This window comes from Aquarana catesbeiana, linkage group LG03, assembly GCF_042186555.1.
Source record: "Aquarana catesbeiana isolate 2022-GZ linkage group LG03, ASM4218655v1, whole genome shotgun sequence".
In the NCBI taxonomy this organism is placed as follows: domain Eukaryota; kingdom Metazoa; phylum Chordata; class Amphibia; order Anura; family Ranidae; genus Aquarana; species Aquarana catesbeiana.
This window is the reverse complement of record NC_133326.1, coordinates 95,996,058-96,017,643: the sequence shown is the minus strand read 5'-3', so window position 1 is coordinate 96,017,643 and position 21,586 is coordinate 95,996,058. Positions and strand designations below refer to the sequence as shown.

Sequence of the window (21,586 nt, the reverse complement as noted above, 5' to 3'; positions counted from 1 at the left end):
TGGCCAGGAGATTAAATGTAGAGGAAATCACCTTAAGTTTGATTCCAACAGTTGGGTGTAATAGAGACGATGAGCATGACGAGGAGAGCCAGGGAAAACGAGACAATGGAACCGGAGAGTGTTCCTGCTCAATCATGACCCACAGTTTAGAATGTTGCTTGTGTGCACCAACTTGTCACTCGGGTCAGATGAAGGGCTTTGAAGTGTAACAGGATGTTCAGCAAGCCTTTCCATTTAGATGGAGATAAGGAATAATACAAATGCAATCTCAAGCCTTTTGTCACGTCCAGATAAAAGTAAGTAGTAGCATCCTCAATAGAGCAAAAAAGGCAGCAGGGGGAATCTGGATAGGGAGAGTCTGAAACGTATACAGAATCTGGGGTAATGTAGCTATCTTGAAGGCATTACAGCACCTGAACCAGATCAAATTCAGTGTCCTCTACTTCTGAAGGTCAATGCGTAGCTTGTCCATAAGGGGAAAGGAGTTCGCCTCAAACGATTGATCCGGGTGGGGAATAAGTTGTACTCTGAGGTGTTTAGGACAATGAGCAGCCCAGACAAAAAAGGGAAAGCCTGTTTCAGTCTGACAACTCAGCTGCTAAAGAGATGCCGAGGGCTTCCTACTTGGAATAATTTGTCTGGTAATTGGAGAGAGCCTGTAGTGTTGAAAAGGGGGACATTAGATTAGAAGGGTCACCTCAGGATTGGAGACCAGAAGAGAAGGTTGTCTGCATAAGTCATGACCTTAAGGTGACCCTACTTGCTATGAAGTCGCTGAATGTTGGGGTTGATCCAAATCGGCATGAAAGTCAGGAGACAAAGGGAAGCCCTGCCCAGTGCTGTTCAACAAAGTAAAATAATAAAGCGCCATGTTTTAACCACTTAAAATACATGTTTCTTTACCACTTGCCGCCAAATCGCGTAATTTGACTTCAAGTGGTTATACTGGGTTGATTCCTGCAGCTACAGGCATCATCTCGGTATTGTGTGTTTTTTTTTTTTTTTTTTTTTTCTGAGGTTATTGGCTTTTATGTAAAAGCCATCCTAGCAGCTAATTAAAGCGGAGTTCCACCCAAAGCTGGAAATTCTGCTTATCCCCCCCCCCCCCCCCTCGGTGCTACATTTTAGGTCCCCTTCCCACTTCCGGTGACGGTGCCGTGGCAAAGCTCGGCCCCCCTCCTCCGCCGTCGGGGCAAATTAGAAAGCGCAGCGCTCTTCGCAAATGCGCAGTAGGGAACCGGCTGTTAAGCTGAAAGGACTTCACTGCTGGGTTCCCTTAACAGCAATGTTGGTGGCTGCACCACAGCCGATCCGATGATGGGCTGGGGTGCCGACATTGTGGGCTCCCTGGACAGGTAAGTGTCCATATATTAAAAGTCAGCAACTGCATTATTTGTAGCTGCTGACTTTTAATTTTTTATGGGGTGGGCGGACCTCTGCTTTTATAGGTGGCAGGAAGGGTTGCCCCACCCCGCCGCCCACCGATGACTCTCCGGACTCTACTGTCTCATCGGTGAGCCCAGAATTAATCTGACCAATCTTCACACAGAGCTCGTCATGGACCGGAGGTTCCCGATGAGCTCTATGATATAGGAAACCGGAAGTGACAAGCATTTTCGTCACTTCTGGTTTCCCCTAATGTAAACAGCCCATTTTTAAATATTGAATCTTGGTGTGATCAGATGCTTTCAAGGGCAGAGTAGACATCTGGGGTCTAATAGACCCCAGATCTCTCTATAAAGAGTACTGGTCACTGCCTATTGCTGTCACAAGGATGTTTACATCTTTTTTACAGGGCAGTAAATCTGACTGTGTAATCTCAATGAAAGAAGAGTAAACCTTTTGTGTAGACCCTTTGAAATACAAATATTGTATATTAACTGAAAAGCACCATGTGCTAAACATCTTCATTCTTTTTTCAGGATCCTTGAGTTTTGAGCACTTCCAAGCTGCTGCACAGGCCCTAAAAGATCAGCCCTTGTCCTCTTCTGTTCCACCTACCACCAAAGTTGCAGGTCAGTATTACCAGTTTCAGGTTGGCACACACAGATCCTCTTATCTGCTTCCTCCCCCCTCTGCTGCCACATTTGGGACCTTTCAGGTGGAAGGGTACCTGTCAAAAACAGGTACCCTTCCCTACTTCCAGGAGACAGTGCTGCGGCGCTGTCCCTCGGAAGCTCGGCCTTCCTCCACCGCTGGGGCAGTTAGAAAGCACAGCACAGACGGGAACCAGCTGTGAAGCCCGAAAGGCTTCACTGCTGTTTCCCCTTACGATGAATGGTGGCGGCAGCACCTGCCAGCCGATCTGAAAATCAGCTGGGGTGCCTATATCGTGGGCTTCCTGGACAGGTGTCTCTACTGACATTTTTAAATGTATTTTTATTTATTTTTTCCCCCAGCCAGAACACCGCTTCAAAGTGCACCGAATGTTTCTTGTTGTCCTTTTTCTTTTCTTTTTTTTCGGGCTTTATACAGATCATTATTCATTGCCTAGACTTAATAGTGCAGTAATATTGTGCATATTGTATATCTAACACTTTAGCTAGTGTTTGGCTTTAGCCTACGTTTTTAGTGTAAAAATATTTTTTGGACTAGGCTGTGGACCGTCTTTTTTAAAGTCCTGACGATTGTGTTTCATGCATGGGGATGGGAGGGGGGATTGTGCTTTCTCAGAGTTACAGTAAATCTAAAGCCGGCCATAGATGAATCGAAACTTAGCCAGTTCAGCAGGGACTATGGACATGCTGGTTGTTCTTAAGTTGATGCATCGATTGACTTCAGTACAACCAACCTGTTGGCTTATTTGCATGCGATTACTGTCAGCGGCAGTAGGGAAGGCAGGAAAGCCTTCCTGCTGGCAGAACACAGTAGCGCTGACTGTGTTGATGGGGAAATTGAGCGATATTTCTTTGGGTTGCAGGAAAGAAAATCGCATTATCTCTGGCTTGCCTAAATCTGATTTTCACAAAACCTAGGCTTTAAAGTGGTTCTAAAGGTAAAAGTTTTTATTACCTTGGCGCATTCTATGCGTTAAGGTAAAAAAGAAACTCACCTGAACCCGCTTTTGATTCAGTGCTGTGCACGTCTGCAGCAGCTGTTCTCCCCTCTCCTGGCTCTTTATAGGCTTGGCTTGAGAGGCAGCGGGATCCATTGGCTCCTTCTGCTTTTAGGCAAAACCTGTGAAAGGGGGGCAGGGCCGAGCCGGGCTGTGTGTCGAATGAACGCAAACAGGCCAGCTTGGGATCGAGCCCGTTTTTGTGATGGATAATAGAAGAAACCCTGTTTCTTAAATTGTACTGTTTTTCTTTTCAGAAGTCACACCCGCACCTGATTATATAACTAAATGGTCCAAGCAATGACCTCTGCAACAAGTTACCTGCTGACTGTATGACGTGCAAAACAAACCATTCTTGTATATATGGAAAACCTGTCATTTTTGACTGTACAGCTAAACCTCAGGTCATGTGTGTGGTAAGGAAATTACTACATGTGTGTGAAAGTTTGAAATATATCTTCTTGGATCTAATGAATATCTTGCGTATCCTTGTTAAAATGTTTTTGATTGCTATTTGATTGCTTGCAAATTTTGTTCATTTTGATTGAATTGCACATCAAATAAAAAAAATTAAAGTGTGTTTTGGCCACAATTATAGACATTTAAAGTAGTAAAATCCATTATCCTCGGTCATGTGACCAGATACCTTTCTCTACATTTTTCCTGTTGGTACATTAGGCAGGATCTATTGACACTGGAAGGAGTTGCTTGCAGTAAGTAAAATTTCAGCTGACCATCCATGTCTCTGAAGATGAATGCGGTAATATCATGACATCACCACATAGCTAATTGGGATAAAAGATTGGAGGTGTGATGACACTGCAGGTACAGCAACAGTGTCATGGTTGGCCTGATGCAGGAAATGAGGCCACAGCAGCTGCACTGGCAGGATCAACAGGTACATACTTGGAAACAGAGATTACAAAGAGAACAATTATAGGGATGAGGAAAGCTTAGCCTTTATTTAAGGTACTTTTAAATTTTTACCTGGAGTTCTAATTTAAAGAGTAACTCCACTTTCATGGGGAAAAATGATAGAAAATAAAAAAAATATTATAGTGTATACAATTGCGACACAAGTCAAATTGTAATTGAATGTTATTACGTTACCTTTCCTTTTTCAATCTGCAGCTCTGTAATTTTCTGAAAATGCAATTTGGCTACCTGCTAAGGTTGCTACCTAATCCCTTTAAAACCAAACACATAATAATTACACAGGTTCTGTGGCTGATTAAGGTGGTAATTAAACTCACTTGGTGCCTTATCTGCATTAAATATCATTCAGGTCAGGAAAGGGGGTGGGGACAAGCGAGCAGGCCCCCCCCCACCCTCCTGGACCATACCAGGCCACATGCCCTCAACATAGGGGGGTGGGGGCTTATCGAATCTGGGGGGCCCTCTTTAACAAGGGGGGCCAACCCTATGTGAATGAGTATGGGGGTATATTGTACCCCTACCCATTCACGAAAAAAAAAGTTTCAAATAAAAAAAAGTACACAGGTTTTTGACAAAGTAATTTTATTAAAGCAGCTCCAGCGTTTCTTCTCCCTCCGCTGCCGATTCTCCTCTCTCCGCTGTCTTCTCCCTCTGTTCTCCCAACGCTCGCTCCCTCTGTAAAGCTGTGTGCCATTACTTGTATAACCATGGGGCACAGCCACCCAGTGATTTCATCCAGAGGTCCCGCCCCTTGTGATGTCACCACCCGTGGCATGATGGGGCGGTGGGGCCTCAGATGATGTCATCGGGTGGCCACGCCCCATTGCTTTATAAGTAATGGCACATGGCAGACCTAGCATTACAGTGGAGAGAGGAGAAGTGGGCAGCTGAAGAAGACCGCAGAGGGAGAAGAGCCGAACCAGAGGGAGAAGAGACGCCAGAGCTGCTTTAATAAATTACCTTGTCAAAAACCTGTGTACGGCGGGGTTTTTTTTTTTTTTTTTTTTTGAATGGGTACTCCACACAGGGTTGTCCTAAAACATGGGGACAAGGTGCTCTGGGGTTGGGGTTGAGGGCATGTGGCCTGGTATGGTTCCGGGGGGTTATCCCCACCCCCTTTTCTGACCTGCCGTGCTGCATGCTCGGATAAGGTGTGGTATGGATTTTGGGCATGGGGGTTCCCAGTAGAATCCATATCAACCCCCCCCCCCTCCCATTCATTGAAGTTGGACTTCAACTTGCGGGAAAAGTCGGATCCACAGTCGTACGACTGTCGTGTCGTACCAGTGTGAACCCTAGACCCTGCAATTTTCCTCATTAGAGCTTTGCAGGTGCAGCAGCTGGTTGATGATTATGAAACCACTCCCATTAGACTCACTCAGAACATGGGCACAGACAAACACAGGGATTTCTTTAGCATACTAAAATGTAGGAATCTGCAACAAAGTTTGTTAAAATCCTTGTAATGTACATAGATCACCCAGAAGGGAATGATTTTTTTATTAAAAAAAGTGGAGTTACACTTTAAATAAGAACAAGGGATGGCATGAAATAACCTTATTGCCTGCTGGTGATTAGAGCTGCACAATTAATTGTTAAAAAATCGTGATCTCGATTCACCCCCTCTGACATCTCTTCTGCTGAGTTTGCCAATTCTTTCATATAAACAAGTGCAGAGATTATACTCACTCAGCTGTCAAAAGAAAGCATCTGGGCAGTCTGCCAAGTTTATAACTTGAAACATTGTAACTAAGCTTCCTTCTTAGATCAAAGGGAAAGAACTTCTGTGTAAATAAATAATCCAGTCTGCCAAGTTTTCAACAACTGTAAATGCAGGAAGTTAACCATTTAAAGTCTAAATCTTTTTCTGACACTTCTTTCTTTAGTTAAAATCAATATTTTTTGCTAGAAAATTACTTGGAAACCCCCAAACATATAGATAGAGATAGATAGATATATTTATTTTAGCATAGACCCTAGGGAATAAAATGGCAATTGGTGCAATATTTTGTGTCACACTGTATTTGCTCAGCGGTCTTTCAAATGCAATTTTTTGGGGAAAAATACACTTCAATGAATAAAAAAAAAAAAACGAAACAGTAAAGTTAGCCCAATTTTTTTTTTGTTTTAATGTGAAAGATGATGTTACACCATGAGAATCGTGAGAGAATCGTGATCTATCTTCTAAGCAAAAAAAATCGTGATTCTCATTTTAGCCAGAATCGTGCAGCTCTACTGGTGATAGACTAGGGTTCATTTCCTAAAACTCGAGACTGCAAACTCTGGTGTAGCTGTGCATGGTAGCCAATCGGCTTCTAACTTCAGCTTGTTCAATTAAGCTTTGACAATAAAACCCGGAAGCTGATTGGTTTTCTGTGCAAGAGGCTGCACCAGATTTTGCACTCTCCCAGCTTTAGTACATGAACCCCACTGTGTAATGATATGCCAAAATATCCATTTTGTTACGGATCCTTGTAAAATTATGTTTTGTTCATAGTTGTAGATTTACATAAATGATGTGATTTGTCTTGAAGGGCTTAATTAGCTGTATATGTTCTCACCTTCTTCCTTATTTTGTGCACAGGACGACAACCATCAAAAACAGGAAAACTTCACTATCACTATGACCTGTCAGTTTTGCTGGCAGCTCCCCCCTTCTGACTACGAGTGTAGTAAATCTAATTCTAGTATCTGTAAGACCGTGGCCTGTCCTCGACAACGTTATAATGCCACCTGCACTGTAAAGGACCATGTGCATTGTTTAGGTATGTGAAGGCACTGTCAGGATTGTGTCATAAGGATTAGCACACACAGGATTAGCGTGGTGGAGGAGTATTCCGTGCTTGTGTAAAAGACAGTAGCATCAGCCCTGGCACCAAGCTTTCTGGTAGACATATGGTCCGCCCACGGGGATCCTACAAATGAAGCATGCTGCTGTGTCAGATTTGGCAATTGGTGTGCTTTTCCATTTTTGCACATCGTAACATTGCAGTAACACTTTGCCAAGCATTTGTATGTATTGAAGAGCTTGGCATGTGTCATTAATCTAATATTAAGATATGTATCCAGTATCCAAGCTTTCAAAACTTTTTAGATTTTCTTTTAAATGGGAGTCCCAGAAAGTATTTTAGAAACTATTTTCTACTAACATTATAGACTAAAGTCCAGGGAAGCTGCTGAATTTCACATTTGATTAACCACTTAAAGACCAGCCGACGTCATTATACTGCGGCAGGTTGGCTCTACTGGGCGATTTTTTGCCGTAGGTGTACGTCGGTCATTTTAAGAGCAATAGGAGGCGGGGCGCGCACCGCCTGAGGCACGAGGCCAGAGCCGATGCGCGTAGCCAGCAGCCGCGATGTCCGCCGGCCACCCACGATCGCTCCACAGAGAGCCAGAACGGGGATCTGTCAATGTAAACAAACAGATCCCCGTTCTGACGGGAGGAGAGACAGATCTGCTGTTCCTAGTAATTAGGAACAGCAATCTGTCTCCTCCTCCAGTCAGTCCCATCCCCCAACAGTTTAGAAACACCTCCCAGGGAACACATTTAACTCCTTGATCGCCCACTAGTGTTATCTCCTTCCCTGCCAGTGACATTTACCCAGTAATCAGTGCATTTTTATAGCACTAATCGCTGTATAAATGTCAATCTCAAAAGTGTCCATTCTGTCCGCTGCAATGTCGCAGTCCTGCTAAAAATCGCAGATTGCCGCCATTACGAGTAAAAAAAAATACAATTAAAATAAAAATGCCATTAATGCATCCCTATTTTGTAGATGCAATAACTTTTGCGCAAACCAATCTATATACGCTTATTGTGGGTTTTTTTTTTTTTTAAATATGTAGAAGAAAATAGAGATAGATAGATGCCTAAACTGATGAATACATTTAGTTTTTTTGGATAGTTATTATAACAAAAATTTCTTTCTTTCTTTCTTTCTTTCTTTCTTTCTTTCTTTCTTTCTTTCTTTCTTTCTTTCTTTCTTTCTTTCTTTCTTTCTTTCTTTCTTTCTCTTTCTTCTTTCTTTCTTTCTTTCTTTCTTTCTTTCTTTCTTTCTTTCTTTCTTTTCTTTCTTCTTTCTTTCTTTCTTTCTTTCTTTCTTTCTTTCTTTCTTTCTTTCTTCTTTCTTTCTTTCTTTCTTTCTTTCTTTCCTTCCTTCCTTCCTTCCTTCCTTCCTTCCTTCCTTCCTTCCTTCCTTCCTTCCTTCCTTCCTTCCTTCCTTCCTTCCTTCCTTCCTTCCTTCCTTCCTTCCTTCCTTCCTTCCTTCCTTCCTTCCTTCCTTCCTTCCTTCCTCTTGTTAGACAGTTCTGTGACATCTTTGTTGAAGCTGGTATGACTGGGTGTAGTTATATGTAGTGCTTTTTTTTTTTTTATTTTGCAGGTAGGCGTATATTCCCAAAGATGTTATATTGTAACTGGACTGGGGGTTACAAATGGTCCACAGCACTTGCACTAAGGTAATGGCTGCATTAGGTTGTATTTTGAAACTACTGCTGCATATGGTTTATCCTTCATAGGATATTCTAGAACGAAAGGGTAACCTGCAGGCAGGTATGAAAAATAAGCACATACAATTTAATTTAGCAAAGTATAGCTAAAGAGTCCTTTATGACAGTCTAAATAACTTAGTTACTCTGTGTTGCACAAACCTCAAAGAAATTCAGAGTGAGGCAAATCTGCCTTCATATCCTTTCAGCAGAAGGCAGTGCTGTCCAAAAAGCAGTGGGCAGGACGTAGCAAGGTGCTGATTGATCAGTTACAGTAGGATAGCCAACCCCTGTAACATTTCCTCAACCCTTTGTAGTGCAAGCTGGCACATCGTACATGAGAGTGACCACTCTGCTCTGAATTCAGAAACATTGCTGCATCCTTGCCACACCACACAACAAGCTGTGCTTGGTGGACTTAACCCAACAGGTTTTTGTGGAACTTTGCAGGGAGACTAGAAGAAAACTGTTAGGCTGGTTTCACACCTATGCAAATTGGATGCGGGTTTCCCCACATCCAATTTGCATAGCAGGAAAATGTGACCTGCTCTCTATGGAGCCGGTTCACACATTTCCACAGCGGCTCCGGTGCAAATTGCACAGGAGGCCCGTGCGTCTTTTGGTCCGTTTCAGGTCCAAATTTGGGCTGAAATCTGACCTGAAACTGTGGAGATGTACCAGACTCCTGCTGTGAGCCAGAGCATGCTGAGGTGTGAACCCACTGTTATGCCCCGTACACACGATCGGACATTGATCGGACATTCCGACAACAAAATCCTAGGATTTTTTCCGACGGATGTTGGCTCAAACTTGTCTTGCATACACACGGTCACACAAAGTTGTCGGAAAATATGATCGTTCTGAACGCGGTGACATAAAACACGTACGTCGAGAATATAAACGGGCAGTAGCCAATAGCTTTTGTTTCTTAATTTATTCTGAGCATGCGTGGCACTTTGTGCGTCGGATTTGTGTACACACGATCTGAATTTCCGACAACGGATTTTGTTGTCGGAAAATTTTATAGCCTGCTGTCAAACTTTGTGTGTCAAAAATTCCTATGGAAAATGTGTGATGGAGCCCACACATGGTCGGAATTTCCGACAACAAGGTCCTATCACACATTTTCCAAAGCCTATCGTGTGTACAGGGCATAAGTGTGGCTGCACTTTTAACTACCTGCAGTAAAACATAATTTTAAATGGAAGGTCATAGCTCTTATTTTAAATGGATTGAGCTTCCATTTAAATATATTGTCAGTTAACCCCTTCCCGCCAAGCGTACGCAGATGTGCGTACTCGGCTTTCGGGGGTTATACCGGGATGATGCCCGCAGCTGCAGGCATCATCCCGGTACTGTGTTTTTAGAGCTGGTGATTGGCTTTCCAGGTATAACAACCGATGCAGCTAAAAGCTGCTCGGGCTGTTATACCGGAGGAGCAGGAGGGGACGTCCCGCTGCTCTTACCGGGCCGCCCGATCACCAATCCGCCGCCTCAGGTGGCTAGTGACAGTCTGGAACCGTAAGTGGCTTCGTTCCAGCCTCCTAATAGTAAACACGGAAGCGACGTCATGACGTCACTTCCCGTTTACTCGGCTGCCAATGGCGCCGGTTTAAAAAAATATACAATATTTAGAATCGCCGAAAACGACAATCTGAATACTTTGAAGTGCAAGGGAGGGATCGGGGGTCGTTTAGACCCCCGATCCCTTCATAAAGAATATCTGTCACCACCTATTACTGTCACAAGGGATGTTTACATCCCTTGTGACAGCAATAAAAGTGATTATTTTTTTTTTTTTATAAAAATAAAAAAAGAAAAAATTTTAAAGCGCCCCCCGTCCCCGTGAGCTGGCGCAGCAAAGAAAATGCATACGGAAGTTGCGCAAATGGTGTTCAAATCACACATGTGAGGCATCGCCGCGATCGTCAGAGCGAGAGCAGTAATTCTAGCACTAGACATCTGTAACTCTAACCTAGTAACCGTAAAAAAAAAAAAATTAAAGCATCGCCTATGGAGATTTTTAGGTACCGTAGTTTGTCGCCATTCCACGATGGCGTGCAATTATAAAGCGTGACATGGTTGGTATCTATTTACTCGGCGTAACATCATCTTTCACATTATACAAAAAAATTGGGCTATCTTTACTGTTTGTGTTTTTTTTTTTTTTTTTTTTTTTTTAATTCATGAAAGTGTCCCTTTTCCCAAAAAGTTGCGTTTAAAACGCCACTGCACAAATACCGTGTGATATAAAATATTCCAACAATCACCAGGCAAAACTGGAGAGAGATTAAAACTCTTGTCAGTTTGTTTTACTGCTGTTTATGTCCCCTTGGATTCTCCCTCTCTATTTGTCCTGTTTACCATTATCATTGAAAGTAAAAAAATCCCAAATTTTAGGTTATCCCCAGAAAAGTAAGGGGGGAAATCTTCCAATTGGGACACTAGTTCAAGTGACCAGGGGAGCTCCAAGAGATTCCCTTAGTATTGCAGGAATTTCCTCACTTCCTGTTTGGCTATAGAGCTAGAAGTAAAGGGAAATCTTTTCAATGGGACACAGATGGTGAAAAAAAAAATCTCACGGGTTATAACTTTCCTTTGCTCTATCCATAATGAAAACAAGTTTTTTTTGTTTTTTTTGCCTATAGTTCTACTCCTGCTTTGCCTTTCGCCCCATAGCTATAATTTTAATTTTGCTGCTGATTTTATTGTTGATTATTTCTATTTTTCGAATCATTAAAGTAAAGCCCCTTTCACACAACTGTTCCCATCAGGTCTGCCTGTCAGTTTTTCAGGAGAACCTGATTGGATGGTACAATTATTCCCATGGACCTACCTACCTCAGATCTGGTCTGCAAAAAACTGAAAGGGATTAGTTCTTCATGTCCGTTTTACACCTGGCTGCCCATAGAGTAGAGCGAGTTGAGTTTTTTTCTTTTTTTTTTTTTTCTTCCCCATCAACACAGACAGCATTGACAGGGGACTCCCTCCCGCTGAGCCATTGTATTCTCCTGACGTGGGGAAGCCGTTCCCGATGGGCGAAAACGGTGATTATTGCTAGCAGCTATACTTGCATGTAAAATCCAACAGGCTGGTTGTACTTAAGTTGATCGATTAACTTGGTACATTCAGCCTGGCCATACATGGTTTGAATCTCGGCTGGTTCCTGCTGAACCGGCTGAGATTCGAACCATCTTTGGCCGGGCTTACTTGCCTGATCTTCCACACCCTCAGCAGGCTGTGCTCCTTCACTATCCGACAGTGGTATGTGCCTCAGCGTCCTCACGTCCTGTACGGGGTTATGGACCCTACTCTGGTATTGATGTCAGGGCCATAGAACAGTGGAGGCTGCAGGGACTAGTCGAGCAGAGGATCAGCTAAGTAAATCTCCTTTTATTGTTCCCCCTAGACCTAAATTGGCATAAACCTTTGCAGAGGGAGCACAGCCATTTTATAGCTGCTTGGAATTGAGCTTTACATTTCTTGTTAAATGTGATTTGTTTTGTTGTTTTTTCTGTGCCTTTTTACCAGTATTTTTTTTAATTTGGTGACAGGGTCTCTTTAAATAAACCTATCATTAAATGGAGGCCACCATTACGGACTTCTCATGAATCCTAATTGCTTGGTTGTCATGTGGATGTTCTGGTTTAATACTCTAGAGACTAACCTCGAGCAAGCGTGGAGATAATGAATTCTGACTTGCAGTATTTTTACTCTGTGACTTAGAAGTCAGACACACCCAGACAACATGAATTTTTATAAGCAGGCCAGCAATGGCAGCCCCCATATTTCTTCCATAACAGGTGTAGTTTCATGCCCATCCCTTTTAGACCTAGAGGTGCCTTCTATCACATACGAGTGGCTCTTTAGAACGTTTAAAATTTCAGTATGCTCTAGGATCTGTATTGGATTCTATTTACAGATGCACTGTGTTTTACAGATACTGTATTATGTTTGCATTCTTGTATTTTGCAGTATCACTCTTGGAGGATTTGGTGCCGATCGGTTTTATTTGGGCCAGTGGAGAGAAGGACTTGGAAAGTTGTTCAGTTTCGGAGGCCTGGGAATTTGGACTTTGATAGATGTGTTTTTAATTTGTGTTGGATATGTCGGACCAGCAGATGGATCTCTTTATATTTAGCTTATTGGCTCCAAAAGAGAGAACAAGCCCCAGCTTTTTGACAATGCTTCAGTTTGTTCTGTTTTGTATATTTTACATAATGTACAGTATCTGTACTTAATCTGCCTTTCCATTAAGGTCAAATTGACTCAAAGAACTTTAATGTTTCTTGGAACTTTAGTTAAGATTCCAGTCTTCCTTTCTTTGAAATCTACAATGTACTGTTTGCACAGCTAACTGATGTGTTTTTCTGAGTTCGGTATGTGTTCAAATGATGGCATCTATGTATTGTCAGAACCTTATTCTGTTTACTAGCTTAGTTACCAAATACAAAATGATTTAGAAAAAAAAAACATTGCTACTTCTGTCTGATGTGTTTTTAGGCCTCTTCCACGTTGCATGGAATTAGGGAATGGTAGAATGTAATTGTAATGCACAGTATAAATGTATATGCATGATCACACTGGAAATGCTTCTTATCCTCAGTACTGGAGGGAAGGATGGCAACCTCAGCTTCATTTTGCTTTCACATGAGTTCATAACTGAATGAATAGAGGTGAGCTGGTTCTGCTGCTAAAGATGACAGTAGAATCCCAGGGAGGGGGTCACAGTAGTTGGCAGTCAGTGTCACTTGACTAACCATCAGTACTGAACTCAAGCAACCATGATTGAATATCAAGATACCCTGCAACATTTAGATGGGAACAGAGCTGAGCACAAAGGGACATTAGTACACAGAAATAGAAACAAAGAAAAGTGCCGGAAGAAAAAGGCAGAGTAGTCTTCCTTCTTCCCTTTTTTTTTTTTTTTTTAATGACCTATACACATAAAACCTTATATGAGATAAATAGGGAAGCTGCTTTTGCTGACGTCTGAAAATGCTGGATGCCTAGCTGTTATGCTGGCTTCAGTTGTTGATGTCCTATGACCTGCATCAAATATGCAGATCAGGAAAGTCATAGAAAAGCCAGACATTCTTTTTTGCATACTTGTTTTGGGTTTGTTGAGTTGATTTACTAAAGGTAAATGGGCTATTCCCTTTGCAGGGGAATTTTCCCCAGAGCTTCGTAAATATGGTGAAATCTCAGTTTGTGTAGAATGTGTGGGTTTCCTCCCAGACATGCTGGTAGGTTAAAGTGGTAGTAAACCACAGCCTTTTTAAAAAAAAAAAAACAAAAAAAAACAAAAGAAACCTGCAAGACAATGGCATAATGTGCTAGTATGCATCGAATACTAGCACATTATGAAACGCTTACCTTAGAACAAAGCCCTCCAGTTTTGCGCTGACGTGGCTTATATCTTCACTTGGCTTTCTTTCCAGGTTTGCTTGCTCCTGCTGTCTGATTGGCTGAGCTGTAATGACATCACTCCTGCTCATGCACAGGGGAGGCATGGCTGCAGCACGGAGCTCTGAAGGGATGGCGCAGGTATGCTGTCCCTTTAGAGCGCATGCGCTGATGACATCACTGGCTCCTAAACAGTGCAAGTTTAGGAGATATTTACTGTAAGTACAGGTAAGCCTTATTATATGCTTATCTGTAGGTACAAGTGAAAAAAGGCTTTACTACCACTTTACTTGGCTCCTGTCTAAATTGGCTCTAGTATGTATATATATGAATGTGAGTTAGGGACCTTAGATTGTAAGCTCCTTGAGGGCAGGGACTGATGTGAATGTACAATTTATATGTAAAGTGCTGCGTAAATTTAATAGTGCTTGTATGTGACTGGATGATGTAAGTCAGCTGAACTTCATCTCATTCACTAACCTCTTGTTAAAATGACCTTGCAAAGTGAACAGCCATTTGCCTTTTAGTAAATCGACCCTAGTGACCCAAAACAAGTATGCAGAAAAGAATGTCTGGAGTTTCTGGGACTTTCCTGGTCTGTATACTTTATGAAGGTCATTTTACTAAAATAACTGAAGCCAGTGAGCCAGCAAAACGGACAACTCGCCCACTGTCTCAGATTATTGCAGAAAAATAGTCAACATGACAGCTGGGAACTAGCATTTGCAGTGTAGTCAGTGATGACAGCCTATATGCTTTGTTTTATGACAGCTTCCCTTTGTGAAAAAAAATGCTTAAAGTTCTACATCAGGGATATGCAATTAGCGGACCATCAGTTGTTGCAAAACTACAATTCCCATCATGCCTCTGCCTCTGAGTGTCATGCTTGTGGCTGTCAGAGTCTTGCAATGCCTCATGGGATTTGTAGTTCTGCAACATCTGGAGGTCCGCTAATTGCACATCCCTGTTCTACATCATCTTAAAGTGGTTGTAAACCTCAGACATGAAATCTGAAGAAAGAATATCACTCTCCAGTGTGTACTTGTTTCGGGTAAGTGTCACTTATGTCTGCTGCTTTGTTCTTTTGCTAACAGCATGAATCACTTCAGACACGTTTTCCTGACACCAAGACAAAAATGGTGACAGGGGAGGGACCTCCAGCTGATTGGCAGGCTCAGCTCTGTTCCTGTGTGGAGGGGCTGCTTCCCTTCCCTCCAGTCGCTGTCAGAGCTCTCCTCACTGAGCTCTGGAGAGTGTAATTTCAGCTCTCTGCCCCTTTTTTTTTTTCTGACAGCTCAGACAAGCTTTATAAATTCTGCAGATAAACAGGTACAACTTATGTAGGAGGGTCTGTTTCATCTCTGTGTATTACCTGAGGCTAATTGCTTCACTGGGTATATGGAAGGGATTACAACCACTTTAAAGGTCTAATGAAATGGCATGGAGAACACACTGCAGGTCCAGAAATCTATTACTGCTATAGAATGTAAAACTCCTGTTTTATTTTATTTCTGACCTCCTCTATAGCCCTAATACAAGTACAGCGGGCTGTTGTATATGGCTTACCAAGCTTTCTATTTTTATGTATTGTCACTGAATGCTTATTTTCTTCAGATTTGTTTCTTCTACTTTCCCTCTATTGTAGTATAGGTTGTGTCTATAGCCGGGAGCTCCATGATCAATGCTTGGCCTGGTTGGTAATGTTGTCTACCTGGAGAATGAAGCAGTGTTTGTTTAGCTGGAGAGAGATTTTATATTCTGTGCCAAGGTATTCTATCACACTGATAATTGTATATAATGAACACTTGTATTGCTAGTATTCAGTATTTGAGGTCCTTTTAATTTTACCACCCTTCATTTTTATACTTTCTTCCAGCAAAGGGTTTGGGACAAACTGTGACACTACATGGGAGTGCTTGCATTGGTTACCCTTTAGTCACATTATTGAAATCTTTTAAACAATATAAGGTCACTCTACCTGCTAAACCTCCCCTGGATGTGTTAGTTTGTACCAAATCATTCTGCTGTCACTCTCTTGCTAGACAGGTTTGTCCCCATTTAAATGTGGAGGAATATTTAAACAAAGGTGTGCAAAATAGTAATAAAAAAAGTGATGTACTGAATGCTTTTAATACTTGTAATAACCACATAAGGGCTCATTCAGACATGGCAGCGCTTGCTGCTCCTCTGAAATCTATGTGTGATAGATCTCTTTTCAGGGGCCGATTGATGGGCAGCTGGGAGGAGATCTGTCACCTCCTCACTGCCGGATTGTAACCCTCAAAACACCAAACCCCCGCATTTTTCTGTCCTTTGCACACGGTCGTACTGCAGCCTCGCCAGCCTGATTGGGTCTTTTACCGCAGCAGTCGTACAGCCCTGAGCAGCTGCCTGTTCTTGATCAGGTGGGCGGTCAGGGGGCACTAAAACTGCTGCTCAGCTGCCTGATTTTACTGCCCCCTGTCTGAATGAGCCCATGGTTGGCAAAAAAACACCCTCCTTCTTTATATATTTTTATTTTTTTTTAATAATGATACTTTTAATGAAAACAGCTGTTTCAGTTTTGTAACACAAGTTTATAATAAGTAAACACATAACCATCTGTTACATGGTAAGAAGTGATATTGGTCCCTATACATACTAACCTTAGATTTGTGGGCATCCAACAAATGGCCGGTGTTGATCTTGGGAGGTCTCTTGGAACCATTCTTGACTTTATTTTATCATACAGCTTTTACAGAATGCAACCAAACCTCTGTCCTTCCCAAGATCCCTTTTCTCTGTTACACTTGTATATGCAAAAGAATACTTGAAAATAAATATGTAATGTAAATATAACTGCAGTGTGCCTTATTGTTTTTGTTGTTGTGCATGTAGGACCTAAATCAGGTAATTCTAGGATGGATGGATACATTAAACGGGAGCTTTACATACACAAATGGGGGCGCCAGCTAAGTGCAGCATCAATGGGTTTATTACAATTATGGCAGGGGCTGGTTGCTGTGGTAATGTGTTTCGGAGCACCTATTGGCTCCTTTTGGTTTGACAAAGGAGCCAATAGGTGCTCTGAAATGTGTTACCATAGCAACCAGCCCATCCCCAGGTGTGACATTACATCCTATCCTGTGTTCCACAGTGAGATGGAAGTGATTGATGGCTATGCAGCCACCCAATCACCGCTGCTTCAGGTGAGAAGGAGAAGCCTGATGGATCCAATGGGTGCCCCGACTCACCTCCGTGTGCAATAGACAATAGAAGAAATGGCCGCACACCTCTATAATGATCCAAAATCCTTTATTAGGACATCCCAAATAGAATAGAATGCCTGGTAGATGTGCTTAATCTTTACACCTGTAATACATGAATGAGTGAGTTTGAGGTGGAGGAACTTGACTGGCCTGCACAGAGCCCTGACTGCAACCTGATAGAACACCTTTGGTATGAATTAGAGTGAAGACTGCAAGCCAGGCCTTCTCGTCCAACATCAGTACCTGACCTTACAAATGTACTTCTGGAAGAATGGTCAAACATTCCCATAGACACACTCCTAAACCTTGTGGACAGCCTTCCCAGAAGAGTTGAAGCTGTTATAGCTGCAAAGGGTGGGCCAACTCAATATTGAACCTTATGGATTAAGACTGGGAAGTCATGAAAGCTCGTGTGTGTGTTTGTAAGTAAAGGTAGGTGTCCCAATACTTTTGGTAATATAGTGGATATCACATTGGGGTTGATTTTCTAAAGACATTATTCTGCATCCTGCAAGTGCAGTTGACCAGAGCTTAGTAAATGAGGGGAGCTGTGCTGATGTCCCTCATCCAATCATATGCAAGCAAATGTGCATTTTTGTATTCTCCTTGCATGTGATTGGGTATTATTTGTAAAGTGAAGCTTGACCTCATTTACTAAGCCCTGGAGGAGATGCACAGTCTGTTTGTCTTTAGTAAATCTCCCCCATAGCCCCATGGACTGCAGATATCAGTGATCTGTACAATCATTGTATGAAGATCAGTGTAATGTATAGGAGGAGTGTGTCCTAAGATGATCTGAGCGTATCCAGTATCAGGGATCAGTAGAGTGGGCGGGATTAGCGCTCTCAGCCTATAAGGAGGTGGATAGAGGAGACCAATCAGCGGCCGCCTGCCTTCCTTGCTCTTTAAGTAATGGGGCGGAGAAGACGAGTGCAGAGATCGGGGTGATCGGATCGGAGGGATGATGTCCGGGGAGGATCCGCTCACCTTCTATCAGCTCCTTCCTAAAGTGGTGAGATCCTCCGCATTACTCTCTATATTATTACACCTTCCTACGGCTCCGCCCACACACCGAGGGCGCCAATCAGGAGTTGTGTCCTGGAAGTAGGGGGTGGGGTGTGTGTGTGTGTGTCGGGCTGTCATTGGTGTGTACAGCGCTGGGCTCTGCAGATCATCGTCTTATAGAAGGGGATCTATAGAGATCGGATCTCTCTCCTCTGATCAGCCTGTATACAGCAGATCGGAACCTTCTCTGTAATGTCCAATGTACAGGAGCCGAGGAATGAGAGTTGGGAACACAGAGCATGCCGGGCAGAGCTGTCATCACAGTGCAGCATGAGTGAGGACTAATGACAGCATTTCATTGGCTGTAGACGGGAAGTGGGCGTTCCCATCTGTTCACTATTTGGCCCCATTCACACTTGAACACCAATTCCCGCTCACATTTCTTTGTGCTTGCTTTTTTTTTTTTACGTTGCAGCGGCGTTCCACCCAAAAATGGAACTTCCACTTTCCCGGTCCCCCCCCCCCCCGGTGTCACATTTGGCAGCTATCAGGGGGGAGGGGTGACAGTTACCTGTCTAATCCAGGTATTTTGCTCCCACTTCCGAGCATAGATACCCTACGCCACTTTTGGCGCCTTCTCCGCCCCCCGATGTCTTCTGGGAGACACACAGGTCCCAGAAGACAGCAGGGACCAGTGAGATAGCGCAGCGCGAGTCACGCGTGCGCAGTAGGGAACCAGGAAGTGAAGCCGCAGGGCTTCACTTCCTGATTCCCTTACCAAAGATGGTGGCGGCAGCACCCAACAGCAGAGGGACAGATCAGCTTCGGGTGCTGATATCGGGAGCGCCCTGGACAGGTAAGTGTCCATATTTTAAAAGTCAGCAGCTGCAGTATTTGTAGCTGCTGACTTTAAAAAAAAAAAAAAAAAAATCATCGGACCTCCACTTTAACTAGGGTTGTACCAGAATCAGTGCAGATATTAAGCATTTGCAGAAGTAGTCGGGCAAATTCTCCAATACTGGTTACTGATACCTTTGCGGTAGGATTTGAGCACATACAAAATGAATGGCTTAAATTGCATGTGATTTAAACCGGAATGTGGTGCGATTCCTGTCTGAATCACATGCAGTTCCCCCACCGCTCCTGTGTGAACCCAATCTTGTCACAGTGACTTCAGCCTGGGTTTACACAGCAGCAGGGGGGGGGGGGAACCTTGTGATTCGGATAGAAATCGCACCACATTCCTGTTCAAATCACATGCGACTCTTTGCAGTTTGGTTTGAGCCCAGTCATTTTGTTTGAGCTCAAATCGTACCACGAAGGTATCGGCGAGTACTTGACCGACAGTATCAGTATTCGTACTCACCGGAAAAAAAACATCATTGGTGCAAACTTAATGTTAACACGTTTCACGTCTAGGACAGCTTATTCACTTCTATTGGCTGCCCTACGTGCGACAAATGCCCCAAAGTAGATCCAAAACTTTTCATTCATGGAGCATCAGGTGTTTTTTCAGTGCGTTTTGACATGACTAATGAAAAACACCCAGCGAGACAAATCCAATTAAAGTGCTTGAGCAATAGTTCTTTAAAAGCGGTAGTAAACCGCCAAATTTAACAATAATGGCACCCCAAGCACAACCAATGATTGCAGTGCATTTCAGAAATGCGCAACAAAACGCAAATTTTTTCACGCGTTCAGGAAACACACAGGTGTGAATGCAGCCCAAGAGCCGTAACATGTTAGGGCTCATTCACACAAGCTATGGACTCTGGAAAATGATCCGTGCTCGGATTGCTCTTCAGAGAGCATTTGACAGTCAGGGAAGAGGTGTTGTATTACCGCCTCATCCCTTGTTTTAGGCCTGATTCACACACATGCGTTTTTTTGGTGCTTTTTGCAGAAACGCACTACAATCCATTTAACATGGTTTCTTAAGGTTCACACCTATGCTTTTTTTTTAACCACTGCGTTTTTAAAAAGAGTCAGGGACTTTCTGTAAACGCAAAATGGTGCATTGCTGCAGAAAAACACGTAGTGCATTTTTGATGTGTTTTGCCTATTTAAAGTGGAGGTCCACCACAAAAAAAAAATTGCACCAAAAAATCCCTAAAAAATTGGAGGAAAAAAAAAAAAGTCTGTTTCTCCCTCCTCCTACTTGTCCTGCATGAAAAAGATCTGTGTACTTACCTGTTTTCATCCAGTCCAGTCTGGTCATGTGATCCAGCAGCTCAGGCTGTCCTGTGTAAGGGAGAGCCTGACAACTGCTCTGTATTCCTGGAGCCATGATATCACCCTCCAGCTCTCATTGTTCCCCAATGTTGTTGGCACTCCCTCCTCTCCCCTGCAGCAGCCACTATCTAGCATAGGGGCGCTCAGACTGCAGGATCAAGTGACCATACTGGCATTGATTTAAAAACAGGTAAGTACTCAGATCTTTTTCTACAGAATAAGCAGTCATAGGTAGAAGGAAGGGGGCAGCGGTTTTAGGAATACAGTAATACCTTGGATTGCAAGTAACGCGGTTTATGAGCGATTCGCAATACGAGCTATTATTTTTTTTAAATCCTGACTCGGTTGGAAGCGTTGGATTCAAGCTGCTGGGGTGTGAAGTACCGCATTTGGCCAGAAGTGCGGAGGTGCCGATGAAGCTCGGAGCCGCTCTGAGACACCCAGAAACACTCCATCCCCGAGTGTCTCCGAGTGTTTCCAAATGTCTCCAGCGCCCCCCCCCACCTCTGGTTACATGTGGTACTGCATACACTAGCACTGCCATTGGAATGGATTATCTGAGTTTCCATTTATTTCCTATGGGGAAACTCACTTTGATAAATGAGTGCTTTGGATTACAAGCATTCTTCTGGAATGAATTATGCTCGTAATCCAAGACCTTCCACTTTAAGGCCCCATTCACACGTGTTCACACACACCTCTGAATGCAGGTGTGTTTTTTGTTTTTTTTTTTATTATCCCAAGAGGCATTTCACATTGAAATACTATGCCACAACCATGAGCCAACAGCTTGGCACACAGTTGCAGCACGGTGCCATGGATGTTAATGGACACATTTGGCAAGCGGCACCGCCTGCTAAACATCACGTGATGAAGGCAATTTACCACACCCTGACGTGGCTGCAAAAATGTGCACGGGCCTAAGCGGCCACCATTAGCAGGATCTGGCCACGTTTCAGCCACGTATGGCCAGCATAAGTCACTTGCTCCTCCATACCCTGAGGCTGCATTCACACTTGAGCGCTTCCTGAACGTATGAAAAAGGTCTGTTACACTTGTGTCTCCATTCACTGTTAATGGTACCCTAAACACGTGCACATTTGTTGTGTGAAAAAACATGCATCAAACATGGCAAAACGCACATTGAAATCAGCGGGCTGCCCTATGCATATAGCGTAAAAAGGCAGTGCGATTATGTGTGCGTTTTCAAAAT

General features: G+C 43.2%; 2 protein-coding genes across 3 annotated transcripts in view; both read left to right on the top strand.

Annotated features, from left to right (window-relative positions):
• The window catches only part of TM2D3 (TM2 domain containing 3), a 21,566-nt gene extending 4,840 nt beyond the window's left edge, over window positions 1-16,726 (top strand). The window contains 6 exon segments of the mRNA XM_073618841.1: window positions 1,923-2,015; window positions 3,313-3,347; window positions 3,349-3,471; window positions 6,576-6,756; window positions 8,377-8,452; window positions 12,458-16,726. Coding sequence (XP_073474942.1) covers window positions 1,923-2,015; window positions 3,313-3,347; window positions 3,349-3,471; window positions 6,576-6,756; window positions 8,377-8,452; window positions 12,458-12,623 — 674 coding nt within the window. The 3' untranslated portion in view covers window positions 12,624-16,726.
• Window positions 16,727-17,994: 1,268 nt separating this feature from the next.
• MAPDA (N6-Methyl-AMP deaminase) overlaps window positions 17,995-21,586 on the top strand; it is an 80,612-nt gene continuing 77,020 nt past the window's right edge. For both annotated transcript variants that reach the window (XM_073618839.1, XM_073618840.1), the window contains exon 1: window positions 17,995-18,148. In XM_073618839.1, the coding sequence (XP_073474940.1) occupies window positions 18,098-18,148 (51 nt within the window). In that variant the 5' untranslated portion in view covers window positions 17,995-18,097. The remainder of the gene's footprint in view (window positions 18,149-21,586) is intronic.